General features: G+C 45.0%; 1 protein-coding gene across 2 annotated transcripts in view; it reads left to right on the top strand.

The window, feature by feature from the left end:
* Window positions 1–15,375, top strand: part of LOC307036477 (uncharacterized protein) — a 41,848-nt gene that overhangs the window by 11,514 nt on the left and 14,959 nt on the right. The window contains exon 2 of one of the 2 annotated variants that reach the window (XM_079676834.1): window positions 3,537–6,763. The exons of the other annotated variant lie outside the window; for it this stretch is intronic. Within the exon in view, the coding sequence (XP_079532960.1) occupies window positions 3,643–4,866 (1,224 nt within the window). The 5' untranslated portion in view covers window positions 3,537–3,642 and the 3' untranslated portion in view covers window positions 4,867–6,763. Of the gene's footprint in view, window positions 1–3,536; window positions 6,764–15,375 lie in introns of those variants that run through there. 2 annotated transcript variants of the gene reach the window in all.

Raw genomic sequence — 15,375 nt, 5'->3', positions numbered from 1 at the left:
ACGGTGTGTGAATGTGTGTGAATGTTAGGTCCTAGAGTAAGGTACACTGCTCTGTATGAATGGGTGTGAATGGGTGAATGACATGTAGTATGTAAAGCGCTTTGAGGGGTCTTAAAGACTGGATAAAGCGCTATATAAGTACAGTCCATTTACCATTTACCATTTAGTGGATCTAAAGTACTCCGCCCTCTTCTAAACCCGCTCTGATAAGGAGTCATTAGTTCATTTGTCTCAATGTAGTATGTTAGCCTTTCTGTTATCATTCTTTCCATTTCTTTACACAAGTGCGACGTCAGAGCTATAGGTCTATAACTGCCTGGACTGGTTGGATCTTTCCCAGGTTTTCTAATAAGAATAATGACAGACTCTTTCCATATTATTGGCAGCTTCCCTTTCTCCCAGATCTTATTGTACATCTCCAGCAGCTTTCCTAATGCAAAATCACTTAATTTGGTCAACATTATATAACATACATTATCTTACCCAGGAGCAGTTATTTTACACTTACTTAATGCTCTTCTCAACTCTTGAATAGAAAAAGGTATATTTACAACACTCTGCGACAAATGTCTTTCTTCATATACATTAGGATGTTCATCTAACACTTCCTACCTCCTGATCTTACCTTCTTCTGTCAAATTTTTCGAAGAATGAACTTTGACAAAATCTTTAGCTAGAATTTCTGCCTTCTCCAACGCACCAGTGGCAATTTCCCCTCCATTCTCTAACACTGGCAGGTTACTCTGCTGTCTTATTCCCCTCATCTTCTTAACCATTCCCCATACTTTATCTAATGGTGTAGTTCTCCCAATACTTGAACAGAATCCTCTCCAACACTCCCTTTTTGCTCTTTTAACAATGTTCCTTACCTAAGCCTTTTTATATTCTAATAAATTGTGTAATGAATGTGTCTTTCTTAGCTTTCCAAACAGCCTGATTTTGTTTCGGATTGCATCATTACATTCTTTGTTCCACCACGGTACCATCTTAACACATTTACTAAGTTTACCAGTTTTATTCCCAATAGTTTGATTAGCGCTTTTAATTATATTTGAAGTAAATTGCTCATTTATTTCATCAATACTTCCTGCCATATCAATCTGATCAAATTCATTATCACACAATTGAGCAAACATCTCCCAATTTGCTTTAGAAAAAGTCCATCTCATGATACCGTCTAGCTCAACCACATGACTTATATCAAAGTTGATTATAATCGGAAGATGATCACTCCCAATACTGTTATTTGCCAATACTTCTCAACTGCTACTAGAAGATAATTCACTTGTTACATTAGTTAGGTTGATCACAGACTCTGTTCCATCTCTAAAATTGAGTCTTGTACCTTGCCCATTATTTAAACAAACTAATTCCTTTGCCTCCATTAAGTCCTCCACCACCTGTTCGTTGTAATCTGTTGATCTCCCTCCCCACATTTTATTATGTGCATTAAAATCACCACTCCATATTATTTCATTTCCTTGGCAAAGACTGTCTAATTCCTCTATTTTGAGTTTATGACATGGATTATAAAAATTCAGGACACTAATTTTCCTTTTATTAATCCAAACTTCTACACCCACTATTTCTAAATCATGACTGTTCTTAAATGTTAGCCTACTATAAGACATGACTTCTCTGATAAAGACTGCACATCCCCCTCCCTGGCCATCATTTCTATCCTGTCTTATAGCAGTATATCCCCCAATTATGAAGTCCAAATGAGTCTTCAGCCATGTTTCTTGAATACAAATAACGTCTGGTTTTTCTTTGATATACAAAAACTGATATATATATAGGTCTTGAATTCTTGTCCATTTGCAATAAGGCTTCTAGCATTCCATTGCAGAATGAGAAAAACCATTAATCTATTCACTAATCTGTGAATCATCATTATTGGGGGCTAGCATATCATGTATCATTTCAACGGTTATATCCTTTATTTCTCCAAAAATTCACCTGCTGCTTCCACTATTGTTTTCAGTCTTGACCTCTTTTTTGTTTGTTGTAAAGCAACATTCACCACTTTTCCAATAAAGGCCACAAATTTGTACTTATTAACAATCAATGCATCCTCTCCTATCACACACTTATGTGAACACATTGTGGAGCTTTCCTTTGCCTGTGGGAGTTTGGGAAAATCTTTTGAAGAGAACATACTTGCTAGTACTTGGGATTTCCTAGCTATGTTTAGTGAAACCTTTTCTGTTGCTTCAGCATATGAGACTTTATTTTGCACTTTGTATCTCTGCACCTCCTTGGCCTTTTTCTGCACTTCACAGCCCTGATACGCAGCACTATGTTCCCCCCCACAATTACAACATTTCACCTTAGCACCTGCAGTACAACTACCATATTCATGTTCCCCCGCACATGTTGGACACCTGGGTTTAGTTGCTTTGCACTTGTCTGCCACATGCCCAAACCTTTGGCATTTAAAGCACCGCAGAGGTTTAGGGATGAATTCTCTTACTGGAAAGCTCATGCAACCGATCATTATCTTCTGTTGAATTGTTTCTTCAAACTGAAGAAGAACAGACAAACTATCCACTATCTTACCCTGATACCTAGTAGGAAGACGCTTTACTACAGTCACTTTTCCCCCTTTAATTTCTTTCTTGAGTTCTTCTATGCCGATTTCTATTGGAACTCCACTGATAACTCCAAGTATTTTTCCGATTTGCTCCAGGAACATGGCATTTCATTTGAACTTCATTCAGGGTCTTCATTTTCAGTAACTTTTCCTGTTGTTTTGCATTAATCAATTCAACCAACATCCGTCCTTTGCTCAGAAATCTTGCTTGTTTTATCGATCCAATTTCTTTGTGAATCGCTTTAGTCAGGGCCACTGGATGTAGCTTAGCAGCGGATTGCTCACCAGACTCCACAATCACTTTCCACTCTTCATTCTCAATCCTTTTCTTTACTTTCTTCAATTCATTCTGCGAATCAGATTCACTAAGACTGTCACTTGACATGTCTATCTTCTTTCTTGAAGTCTTTTTCCTTACTTCATTCCATCCTCCTTCTCCTTCAGATGCACTTTCCATATCCTCCTCTCCAGGACTCAAAGACGCCATTCCACCAGCTGCTCTAAATCTCGCACTCACGTCAACGTTCACTCCAATCTCCATCTCAGAGCCAACTCAACTCATCCTTGTCTTGCCTGTTGCTGTCTGTCTGTTTTCCCTCCTACCTAATTACCCGATTGTGTTCACCTGGTGCACCTGTGTTTTCTCCTCCCTCCTCACCTGTTTCTTGTTTGTGTGATTAGTCTTGTGTGTATTTAAGTTCTGGTTTTTCTGTCTGTCATTGTTGGTTCGTCATTTGTCTGTGACTGTGTTCACCGGGGAGTGTTCTGATTGTCCTTACTCCATATCCTTGAAATAAAGGTATTTTCAGTTTTTTCTGCATTTGGGTCCTGCCTGCTTCACTCAACTGTAACAGAACGAACCAACCAAGATGGACCCAGCAGATGATCCATTTGAGGTGGAACTACATAAATGTACCTATTCTTTGGCTTTCTGCTATGGTAGGTGGAGGGGAGCTTCCAGTGTTGAGCAGAAAGAGGATGCTCTGGCAGAGGCGCTCCAGATAGCAAAGGAGAAACCATGTCTTGTGAAGTTCTTACCTGGCTGGATTATGGAAATCCTCCCGACATGTGTTTACCGGCCTGCTAGCCCCAGGCATGCTAGCCCCCTGCCTCCCAATCCCCAACCTGACACCATACGTCTCGGCGTGTTCCGTTTGGAGTCAACCTCTGCTTCTTCCCCAGTTCCTGCTCCTGTCCAGGAGCCGTTCTCTGGAACTCGTCTGGCTTTTGGAGGTCCACGGAGCCTCCAAAAGGCTCTTAAGAGAAGGAGTCGCAAGTCCAGACTAGCAGCCCGAGCCCCAAAAGTCATTGTTCCGGCCCCAGTTCTGGCCCCAGCAGCCATGGTTCCAGCCTCAGTCCTGGCCCCAGCAGCCATGGTTCCGGCCCCAGTTCTGGCCCAAGCAGCCATGGTTCCAGCCTCAGTCCTGGCCCCAGCAGCCATGGTTTCGGCCCCAGTTCTGGCCCCAGCAGCCATGGTTCCAGCCTCAGTCCTGGCCCCAGCAGCCATGGTTCCGGCCCCAGTTCTGGCCCAAGCAGCCATGGTTCCAGCCTCAGTCCTGGCCCCAGCAGCCATGGTTTCGGCCCCAGTTCTGGCCCCAGCAGCCATGGTTCCAGCCTCAGTCCTGGCCCCCGCAGCCATGGTTCCGGCCCTGGTTCCGGGCCCCAGCAGCCATAGTCCCTCCTCTAGTCCCTCCTCTAGTCCCTCCTCTAGTCACTCTTCTAGTCCCTACTCCAGTCCCCTCTCAAGTCCCTTCTCGAGTCCCCTCTCCAGTCCCCTTTCAAGTCCCTACCCTATGTCCTGGTCCGTTGGAAGTTCCGCTGGGGGTCCTGCCAACTCTATCTCCTGTGCCGTTGGAGGCCCGGCGACTACTCTTCTGCCGGGGGTCCTGCCAACCCTATGTCCTGTGCCCTTGGAGGTTCCGCTGGGGGTCCTGCCAACTCCGTGTCCTGTCCCATTGGGGGTCCCGCCGACTACTCTTCTGCCGGGGGTCCTGCCAATCCTATGTTCTGTGCCGTTGGAGGCCCTGCGGCCTACTCTTCTGCCGGGGGTCCTGCCAATCCTATGTTCTGTGCCGTTGGAGACCCCGCCAACTACTCTTCTACCGGGGGTCCTGCCAACCCTGTGTCCTGTCCCGTTGGGGGTCCCGCCGACTATTCTTCTGCCGGGGGTCCTGCCAACCCTATGCCCCGTGCCGTTGGAGGTCCCGCCGACGGTTCTTCTGCCGGGGGTCCTGCCAACCCTATGTCCTGTTCCGTTGGAGGTCCCGCCGTAACCTGTCTCACCAGGGGTCCGGCCAACTCCTGGTCCTCTTCCGTGGGGGATCCTGTCAAAGTCTGTCCCTCTGGTTCCTGTCCGGCCGACACCGGGTCCTTCCCAGCCTCCGGAGCTGTCCTGTCAGCGCCTGCCTGTCCGTTCTCCGGAGTTGTTCCGTCGCCGCCTGCTTCGCCCTCGAGCTCGGCCCCCTGAGAGCCGCAGCCTTCTTCCTCATGCTCGGCCCCTTGAGTTCGCCCGCTGTGGTCTTCGCCCCACCATGGACTCTGCCTTCCCCCAGGGCCGTCCGCCCGAGACCCCCACCATGGTCTCTGCCTTGCCCCCGGGCAGTCCGCCCGAGATCCCTTCCGGGCCCTCCGCTGTGCTCCTGGGCTGTCAGCCCAGGCCCGTCCTCCTGACCCCCTCCACCCACCCTGGTGGTCCTACTTTTGTTTGTGTGATTAGTCTTGTGTGTATTTAAGTTCTGGTTTTTCTGTCTGTCATTGTTGGTTCGTCGTTTGTCTGTGACTGTGTTCACCGGGGAGTGTTCTGATTGTCCGCGTTCCATATCCTTGAAATAAAGGTATTTTCAGTTTTTTCTGCATTTGGGTCCTGCCTACTTCACTCAACCTTAACACTAGGCAGATCTTTGCTTTTTTCTCTTGCCAAGATACTTTTAGACACACTTTGAGGTATGCAAAACCTTAAAACTAGAGAAATTAAGTACATTGTCTGATTAGATTTTTTTCTTAAAGACTGTTTCTCTAAAAGGCAAGTTTGTGATTTTTACACTTTTTACTGACACTCGGCAGATTTGTGTGTAATTCTCTCACAAAGGAATTGTAAGATACACTTTTTATGTATGCAAAACCTTAAACATTTTTGAAAATAAAATATTTTGTCTGAATACATTTTCTTTAAAGGCACTTTTGATTTTAAAGCTATTTCAGTGGAACAATCCAGTTTTGTTAATATCAATGCTTTTTTCTCTTTTCTTGTGTTACTAAGATACTTTTAGATACACTTTGATGTATGCAACACTTAACAACTGGTAGAATATGAAGTACTTTGTAAGGAATTCGCTTTCTTTTAATGGCCGTTTTTTAAACACTTGTTCAGTTAAACAATGTGGGTTTTTTTCTGATAACCTTACATATGTTTAGTTATTTTCTGCTACCAAGATACTTTTAGATACACTTTGATGTACGCAACACTTAAAGGGTATAATATGAATTAATTTGTAAGGAATGGGGTCTTCTTTAATGGGCGCAAAACTTTAGAACTGGGTAAAATATTCATTAATTTGTAATGAATTGAGTTTCTTTTTTTGATTTCCAACATACAATTTGTACACAATGACTTTTCCATATATATTTTTTCTGAGAAACTATACTTTTGACTTTTTCTGTAAAATCAGGACCAGCTATTACTTAAAGAGCATCTTGCAGGTTTTTATTTATTCTACATTTATGCTTAAACTTGCTTTAAAATTACAATTAAAAAAGTTAATGCAGGATTTGATATGTTTTACGAGACATAAGGGCAGGAATTCAGAGGGAAAGGAGCAATTTTGAGCTCTGCTCTTAAAAACGGCTTTTTTTTAAGGTCATACGTCAAACGCGTCATATTACATCACACAGGGGACACGTCTCCGCTCTCTGACCGCGGGTATAGTAGAGTTGCGTTGAGTAGAGCGGTTGTGTTTTAAGGAGCTGGTATTTTTCGGTAGTTTTACATTGTATTTCACCATTTTTAATCATGGTGCAGTATTGTGTTTGTGCAGGTTGCACAAATACCAGCCTGTCAGGACATCGAGTCCACAGTAAAAAGGACCGGAGGTAGCGTTCGTTCCTGGGTGCGTTGTGCATCCACCTCCCTGCAGCACATACTCTCCACAGCTTTATCAGGAAACCGTATTACTTCTCTCTCCTCCCCCCCCCCCCCCCCCCCCCCCCCCCTACGCTGCTCTCTCTCTCTCCCCTCCGGTACACGGCACCGTAAGACATTGCATTAGGTAACGCTGTGGTGGCTGTACTGCTCCAGCCGTCTCCTTTGTGTTTGTTTGTTTCCCCCTGTCTGTGTTGTTTGTGTGTGCGTGGTGGCTGTCACTCCTGGCTCCCGGCTCAACCTCCGAATGGACACCCGAATCTTGCAGTACTACTGCTGCGGATTTTGCTCCTTGGGCCAAGACGTCTCTGTTTGTGGACACAGTGAAATCGGTGTTGGTTGATATTGTGGAGAGGGTGATACATTGGTACAGAGAAGAAATCTGCAACGGACGCCGAGTCAGTCACCCCGGCCAGAGGCAACACGATTGTCTGAATGACATGCCCGATTTTTTCTTCAGAAACAATTACAACGCGTTAAGGAAAAGACTCTGGCTCACCGACTTCATTACTGAGATTGAACTGACTCTTATTGATAAAGACATTTTCACGGATGAATGGAGGATCCAAGGCGCTTCGGAGGCTTTTCTGCACAATCTCAAAAATTGCAGACGCCTCAAGGAGAGACTTGAAAAGATCCATGCCGAGTTGGATGGAGAAGAAGAAGACTAATAACCAGCGGTTGATTGAAGCCAGGGATTTTTTTTTTCTTTTTCGATACATTGACTTTTTCTTTAAAGTAAAATAAAAATGGGGAACTATGCAAAACGCTCTGTATATATTGATCAGAATGTAGTCAATACCCTTTTAATAAGTGTGGTGATGAGGATGATTGAAAACAGAATGAGTAGTGACCCCCGTATAAACAGAATGGCTGAAGTTTGTAAACTCATCATTGGGAAACGATTGTAAACGAAACATTTAAAGTGGTCCTGGAATCTTAATTTTCCGAAACATTCTGTAACATTACCGAAGAAATGAAACAAACATCAAAAGTGTATCATGTGCTCTCATTGTATGCTCTGTTTGTAGATGTAATGCATCTTTGTGTCAAAAACAGCAAACACATGAATATTTTTGACTGAAGTGAAAAAACTCCATGATATTTCCAGTAATCTGGGGATTCCTAAGTTGGAGACGGTCCTGGGGATGTTACAATCAGTAATCATAACTATTGATTTGGTGTTTGAAAAAAAAAAATGTAAATGGGACATTTGTGTTTTTTACATTTAAAAACTGTTGTCTTCATTATAGCAAGGGGAGCGTGTCTGATATATGTGTATTACAGTCCTTCGCATGCACTGTTGTCTTCATTATAACAAGGGGAGGATAACAGGGAAGATGTATGATAAATGTGTATTGAAACGTGCGTATTATACCCCCACAGAAACGCAGAAACACAGAAACACAAAAATACAGAAACACTGAAAACACAGAAACACCCACACACAGAAACACCGAAACAAAGAGACATGGAAACACACAAACACAGAGACACGGAAACACAGAAACACAAAAACACAGAAACACAAAAACACAGAAACACAGGAACACAAAAACACTGAAACACTGAAACACAGGAACACAGAAACACAGAAACACAGGAACACAAAAACACTGAAACACAGGAACACAAAAACACAGAAACACAGGAACACAAAAACACTGACACACCGACACACCGACACACTGAAACACAGAAACACTGAAAAAACGAAAACACAGAAAACACTGAAAACACAAAAAAACTGGCTTGTGTGCTAGTATGGTTTTTGAATAAACACATCAGTATTTTTAAAAAGTCGATGGGGGGCTGATACAATTTTTTTAAATGAAACAAAGATACAGGGGGCCAAAGTACAAACACTCTGTTTTCTGACTAAATGAATCCTGGCAGGTTTATGTAAAGTATAAGAGTCGAAGGATAGTCTGGTGGTTCTTCGATTATAGCTCCTCCATTATCGCTCCTCGCTCCTCTGGCAAAAATAAGGCCATTGGGACGCTACTCAAAATGGCGCAGACCAGCGCCATATAGATAGAAGAGTTGCGGCAACGGAAGTCCAAAATGCTTGATCGTCACGTGGTTCAGGGGGACTCAATAGTTCCCCGGAAGTTCGTGGCGGGCTATTTGAATCACGATTTGAATGCATTAATACCAGGATATAAATGCAATTTTTGGTAATTAGTGGTCAAAGAAATATTTTGCTAATATTTGAGTATTAACATAAAATAAGAAGTACTTTATTGATACCAATTGGGGAAATGTTTATGCTGCAGCAGCAAAAGACAAGGCATTGTACATTAGACAGTTAAACAGTCCCTGCTAGAGAGGTGGTACGAACCTGGTGATAAAAGAGTGCCAATTTCTATTCTATTTCTATTGGCTGGGCGAATTGCAAACCATGCCCCGTTAGACTCTGAATTTTTTTGTTAGGCAGCCATTTTTTCCTCGCTACAAAACCACATCCACACCTGAGCGAGTAGTTTTTTTGTACTTTAAAGCAGTTATGACCACACGTACTACAACACCGGAGCGGTGGAATGATGAGGAAGTGTCGGCGCTTCTGGCAATTTACTCTGAGGACGGGATGCAGCAGCTTCTACAGAAAGCAGTTCCCAACTCCAAATGTTTTGAGCGATGTTCGCAAAAGCTACTTGAGCGGCGTGATGCCGTTATTGTTATGTCTTGACTGTGCAATAAAACAAAAAAACAGACGTAAGCGTAATCTTGCCTCAGGGAAAGTAATGCGTTGTGAGTGCGATTGGCAATAGCCCCCTGGCGGATTCAGTGCCGTGGTACTTTAGTGCCGGCACTAAAGTACGGCAAGTCCTGCGGTGTGAAAGCGGCTATGGTAATTGCGGACACAAGTAATCTAAAGTACTAATGTAATCTTTATGACTTTCAGAAAGGACAGGAGACCAACAGGTGCCTATCAATGATTGTCAACTGACAGCACAATGAGTCAAAGGACTAGCAACAGCAGCATGATGATGATGTTAAATGTGTTGTTTTAGGAACATCCATGTAAATAAATTGAATTCAATAAACATTGAATAGCATATCATGCAGTTTGTCTGTGCCTTTTCCTCTGTGTTGTCCTGGCATATCGTCGACGTCCCCCATGGTTTGCAGTGCTGCCTGAGGATGCTCCAAGCGCTCAGAGAAAAGAGTACAGATGTAAAGTTTCCCCACTGACACAGAGAGGAGGAAAGAATGGCTGGCTCAAGTCAACAGGAGCAATTTAACTATCACAAAAGACAACAACAGCAACAACATATTTGAGGGAATCATATTTTTCAAAAAACGAAGACCACACCATTGGGAAGCTTAACGTCTGTTTAATCAAAATAAGGAACAGGGAGAGGCTTGCAAAACTCTGGGAGGTGAGACTCAGGTGCAGGGTCTGGGTCTCATCGCAGGTTTTCAGGCTCCATTGAATCCCCCTGGGGTTTTTGTGCTGAAAGGGGGAGACAGGAGAAAGGGTTAGATAGATCTAGCAACCTATAGGATGGGAAATTGCTGACCCTCTCCTTTTGCCATCAATCCCAAATCAGCTGAGCTGCAACATAATACAGATAGGTAATAATCAACAGAATCACAAGGACATTATATGGCTCTGCTAAAAACACTCACCCATAAGTTACGTTTTTGTTTACTGTTTGGAAGTCTTAAATATGCACTCTAAATCCATATCAATAGCGATGTATCACACAAATAGCTCTCTTCCTTATTATTGTGTAACGTTAACTATAATATACTAGCTTGAACTCCAAAAAAGATATCCTCATTTCACCACCTCCACCCACTACAATCAGACGCCCCAATGTTATATTTAACTAATATTTAACTCCCTCCACCCCGGATAAAAGCACGTTAAGAAGCCCCTTTTCTCTAATTCCACAACGTTGGGTTGAAATAACATTAAGAGAACGGATGAATAGGCTGTTCGGGGTTAACGTGTGTTGCTAACTTTATCCGGAATCCTAGCCTAATCTGTTATCTGTAAACGTTCCCTAAATCTACTGATTTAGGGATAATCCACTAACATCCTTTAATACACATGTTAATTTGACTCAGATGTGCTGATAATATACGCAATATATATCTTTAAACGTCTTCTTACCTTTAAAAGTCCAACACGAACGGTCTATTATGCAACTCTACTGTGCTGCTAGTCGCAGATAGCCCCGAAACTCAGTGGCAAGCTAACTTCCGGGGAACTATTGAGAGCTCCACGATCCGCCGTTGCTGTAAAAAAACTGGTCCATTTGAGTGAACGGAGATGTCGTAACTCTTCTATCTATATGGCACTGGCGCAGAGAAATCAACTTCCGGTGAGACCGAGACCGAGGAGCGAGGAAATTAAAAATAAGAGAAGTGAGAAAGGGCCACTGTGTGTTCCCTCCTACCTGTTCCCTCCTACCTGTTTTCTTGATTGTGTTCACCTGGTGCCCCTGTGTTTTTTCCTCCCTCCTCACCTATCTCTTGTTTCCTTGATTTATCCAGTGTGTATTTAAGATCTGTTTTTTCTGTCTGTCATTGTTGGTTCGCCGTTTGTCTGTGACTGTGTTCACCAGGGAGTATTCTGTTTATCTATGTATCTTTGAAATAAAGGTATTTTCAGTGTTATCTGCATTTGGGTCCTGCTTGCTTCACTCACCCGTAACAGAACAAACTAACCACAAATGGACTCAGCAGATTCAGCTTTTTTGATGCTACAGACGTAACGTCTTAGGTACTCTCTGGAGAACATTTTTTATACGTGGTATGATGCCTCATCTATACGGGGTAGAGTGGCTGCTTTGAAGGAGGCACACCAGGAGGTTGCTCGCAAGCCTTGGCTCAGGAGTGTGTAGCCTGAGTGGCTACAACTATATACCAGTAGTCCTGGAAACGTTTCTCAAGCCTCTAACCCTTTCCTCGGATCCGACTACTATCCTGGTAGAGGTCCACGGTGTCTCCAAAGGGCCTCTAGGAGACGCAGGGCCAGGATTCCAGCCCGTGCCCCAGCAGCCATGGTTCCGGCCCCAGTTCTGGTCCCAGCAGCCATGGTTCCGGCCCCAATTCTGGCCCCAGCAGCCATGGTTCCAGCCCCAGTTCTGGCCCCAGCAGCCATTGATCCGGCCCCCTGAGAGATGCGGTCTTCGCCCTCGAGCCCGGCCCCCTGAGTGCCGCGGCCTTCGCCCTCATGCTCGGCCCCCTGAGTTCGCCCACTGTGGCCTTCGCCCCTCCATGGACTCTGCCTTGCCCCCGGCCGTCCGCCCGAGACCCCCTCCATGGACTCTGCCTTGCCCCCGGGCCGTCCGGCCGAGACCCCCTCCATGGTCTCTGCCTTCCCCCCGGCCGTCTGCCCGAGACCCCCTCCATGGTCTCTGCCTTGCCCCCGGGCCGTCCGCCCGAGATCCCTTCCGGGTACTCCGCTGTGCTCCTGGGTTGTCAGCCCAAACCCGTCCTCCTGACCCCCTCCACCCACCCTGGTGGCCCTAGTTTTGTGTCCCTCCTCCGGTCCCCCTCCACCCACCTTGCTGGCGTTGTTTTTTTGTTTTGTTTTTTACGTTTATTGGACTGTTTTGGTGTTTTGGGATGTCTGGGATCCGTCCCTTGAGGGGGGGAAATGTCACGATCTGTCTGTGTTGTGTTTTGTCTTGTCTAGATCTGTCTTTGGTTTTCTGTCTGCATTGTGTTTTGTCTTGTTTAGATCTGTCTTTGGTTTCCTGTCTGTGGCCCTTTCTCATTTCCCTAACTCCCCTCCTCGACTCCCCTCCTCGACTCCTATCCTCGAGACTTAGTCCTGCCCACAGGAGATGCGAGCGGAGGAGCCGAGGATCGGAGCCGAGGAGAGAGGAGGGGAAGCAGCAGGCGGTTAGAGAAATGAGAACTCCTCTCCTCTGAGCGGTCATTTTAAAGAGACGTCCATTAATGATGACAGGAGCAGCACTTTGTCTGATGGACAGATGTGTTCATGACCACTTATATATTTACTTTTAATTCATTCACAGTGCTGTATAATGCGACAATAGCAGGCTACAGATGCGGACACACACACACACACACACACACACTTACACACACACATATACTGTATATATATATGTATATATGTATATAAATATATACAATTTCAGAATCAAACAGAGCACTCTCATAATAACGCAACACAATCAGAGACTGGGTATATCCCCCCCCCCCCCCCCCCTTTCTCTCTGGTCGCTACAATGAGGAATTTAAATTACGGGCCAAAAGTTTTATTTACAAGTATTAAAAGTAAGCATAGGACACCAAACCAACTGAGACCCGACTGTCCGCCGCATCTACGCACTGTACAACACACACACCTACACACTGTACCACACACACCTACAGCCCCAAAGCATAATCCGGCTACAGCCGTTGTGTGTTTTATTATGTGAAGCACCAAAGGGTTTTAGAAAAATATCGGCTCTTTGTTTGTAGATATCTACTAAACTACAGCAAATAAAGAGAGTATACTGTAGGCCTCTTATACTGAGTGATATATTTTACACACTGCTCTGCTTTCTGCACGGACCTCACAGCTGTTCTCACTGTAAACATTGCGTCGCGATGAGAGCAGTTAATAAATAATATCCAGGGGATGCATGCAGAGCTGTCATTGGCTGAGATAAGTCCGGCCGTGCGTCACAACTCTTTTAAACATCACTGTTGCCGGAAATGCATCTACGAAGGAGCCGTGGAGGACCGTGGAGGACCCATCAGTGTATCCTCGGTTAGAGCTCCTCCAGAGAGCCTCCTCGACGCTCGATCCTCGATCCTCGAAGTGCATTTAGAGAAATTAGATATCCTTCAACATGGCGCGCTGAAATTCATTTCCGGGTCACTACCGGAGGACCGAGGAGTCGAGGAGTCGAGGAGGGGGTTTGATGAAATGAGAAAGGGCCACTGTTTGTTCCCTCCTACCTGTTCCCTCCTACCTGTTTTCTTGATTGTGTTCACCTGGTGCCCCTGTGTTTTCTCCTCCCTCCTCACCTGTCTCTTGTTTCCTTGATTAGTCCTGTGTGTATTTAAGTTCTGTTTTTTCTGTCTGTCATTGTTGGTTCGCCGTTTGTCTGTGACTGTGTTCACCGGGGAGTGTTCTGTTTCTCCGTGTATCCTTGAAATAAAGGTATTTTCAATGTTATCTGCATTTGGGTCCTGCTTGCTTTGCTCACCCGTAACATAATTTGCATATCAATGTGGCGATTGTGACGATGTTATTAGATACACATTTTACAGTATTCACTTTAAGTGTCTCCCCTTAAGTACAGTACATTAGCCTGTATGCCCATGATAAATTGCCTTAGCTAAACCTTGAGCTAACTTACCCATTAATAATAATATATAATTAAAACTGCGGTCGCACATGTGCGCGCAGTGATGAGCGGGCCCTTGCGTCCGTGCGCCTATCGGGGAGGGCAGCCGGTCGTCCCGGCGTCAAGCAGACGCGCTTGAGTCCTCGGAAATTAGCCGTTTGTCATTTTTCTAATTTTCGCGTCCCAGACTCCCAGGTCCTCCGACAGCGACCCAGAAACGGATGTCGGAGCGCCGTCTCGAAGGAAAACAAATTTCTCTAAAGGCTCGTCGAGGATCGATTATCGAGGAGGCCGTCTGGAGGAGCCGTAACCGAGAATACACTGATTTAGAGGAGAGAGGAGTCTCTTTGGAGGAGCTATAACCAAGGGTACACTGATGCAGAGGAGAGAGGAGTCTCTTTGGAGGAGCTATAACCGAGGGTCCACTGATGCAGAGGAGAGAGGAGTCTCTTTGGAGGAGCTATAACCGAGGGTACACTGATGTATTCTCCGGATTCGATTTCAGCCAACAGTGATGTTTAAAAGAGGCGTGACGCATGGCTCTACTTATGTCAACGAAGCACAGCTCTGCAAACTGTTCCCGTTGTGATTATAAGTTATTTAAGATGATCAAATGTGCATCAGACTTTCTGCCCTTTACCGTTTGTTTACTCACTAATCACATCTCCCCTGGATGTTAGGCTATTTTTTTTGTTTTAGGATGCCAGCCCCTATCCTTGAGCCAAGGAAGCTCAGGAATGTCGTGTGATATCAGAGGTTCCCTCTGGTTTCTGGGCTGGAACTGCTGACATGTCCCACAATTCTCGACCATTTGTTCTATCTCTCTTGACATACCTGGCCAGTACCAGTGCCTTCTGGCAAGTGCTTTTGTCCTCTGCATTCCTTGATGAGCCACATGTAATGTTTGCAGCATGTCACTTCTCATCGAGCTCAGGAGGATTATCCCGTCACCTGCAAACATGATCTCATCTATTACTGACAGAGTATGTCTGATAGGCCAGTATTGAACCAGTTTAGTGTGTACTTGTTTTCTGTGTCGTGGCCAGCCCTGTCTGTGTGTTCCCTGCAGCAGCTGTAGTATTTCATCATTAGCTGTTCCACTTTTGAGCTTTTGCAGCATCTCAGTGCTCAAAGCATCTGTTGGCTCCAGAGCATAGACAGCTTTCTCATCTGTGATGTCATCAACTGTTGAATGTTCATCATGTGTGACAGCTCGTGATAGTGTGTCTGCAATCAGTAGGTCTTTACCTGGTGTGTAGATGACATTCAAGTCATATCGCTACAGCTGGAGGAGCATCCGTTGCAGTCTGGAAGGA

The sequence above is a fragment of the Notothenia rossii genome (assembly GCF_949606895.1).
Source record: "Notothenia rossii genome assembly, chromosome: 1".
NCBI classification, from domain to species: domain Eukaryota; kingdom Metazoa; phylum Chordata; class Actinopteri; order Perciformes; family Nototheniidae; genus Notothenia; species Notothenia rossii.
This window is presented reverse-complemented; position numbering and strand designations above follow the sequence as displayed.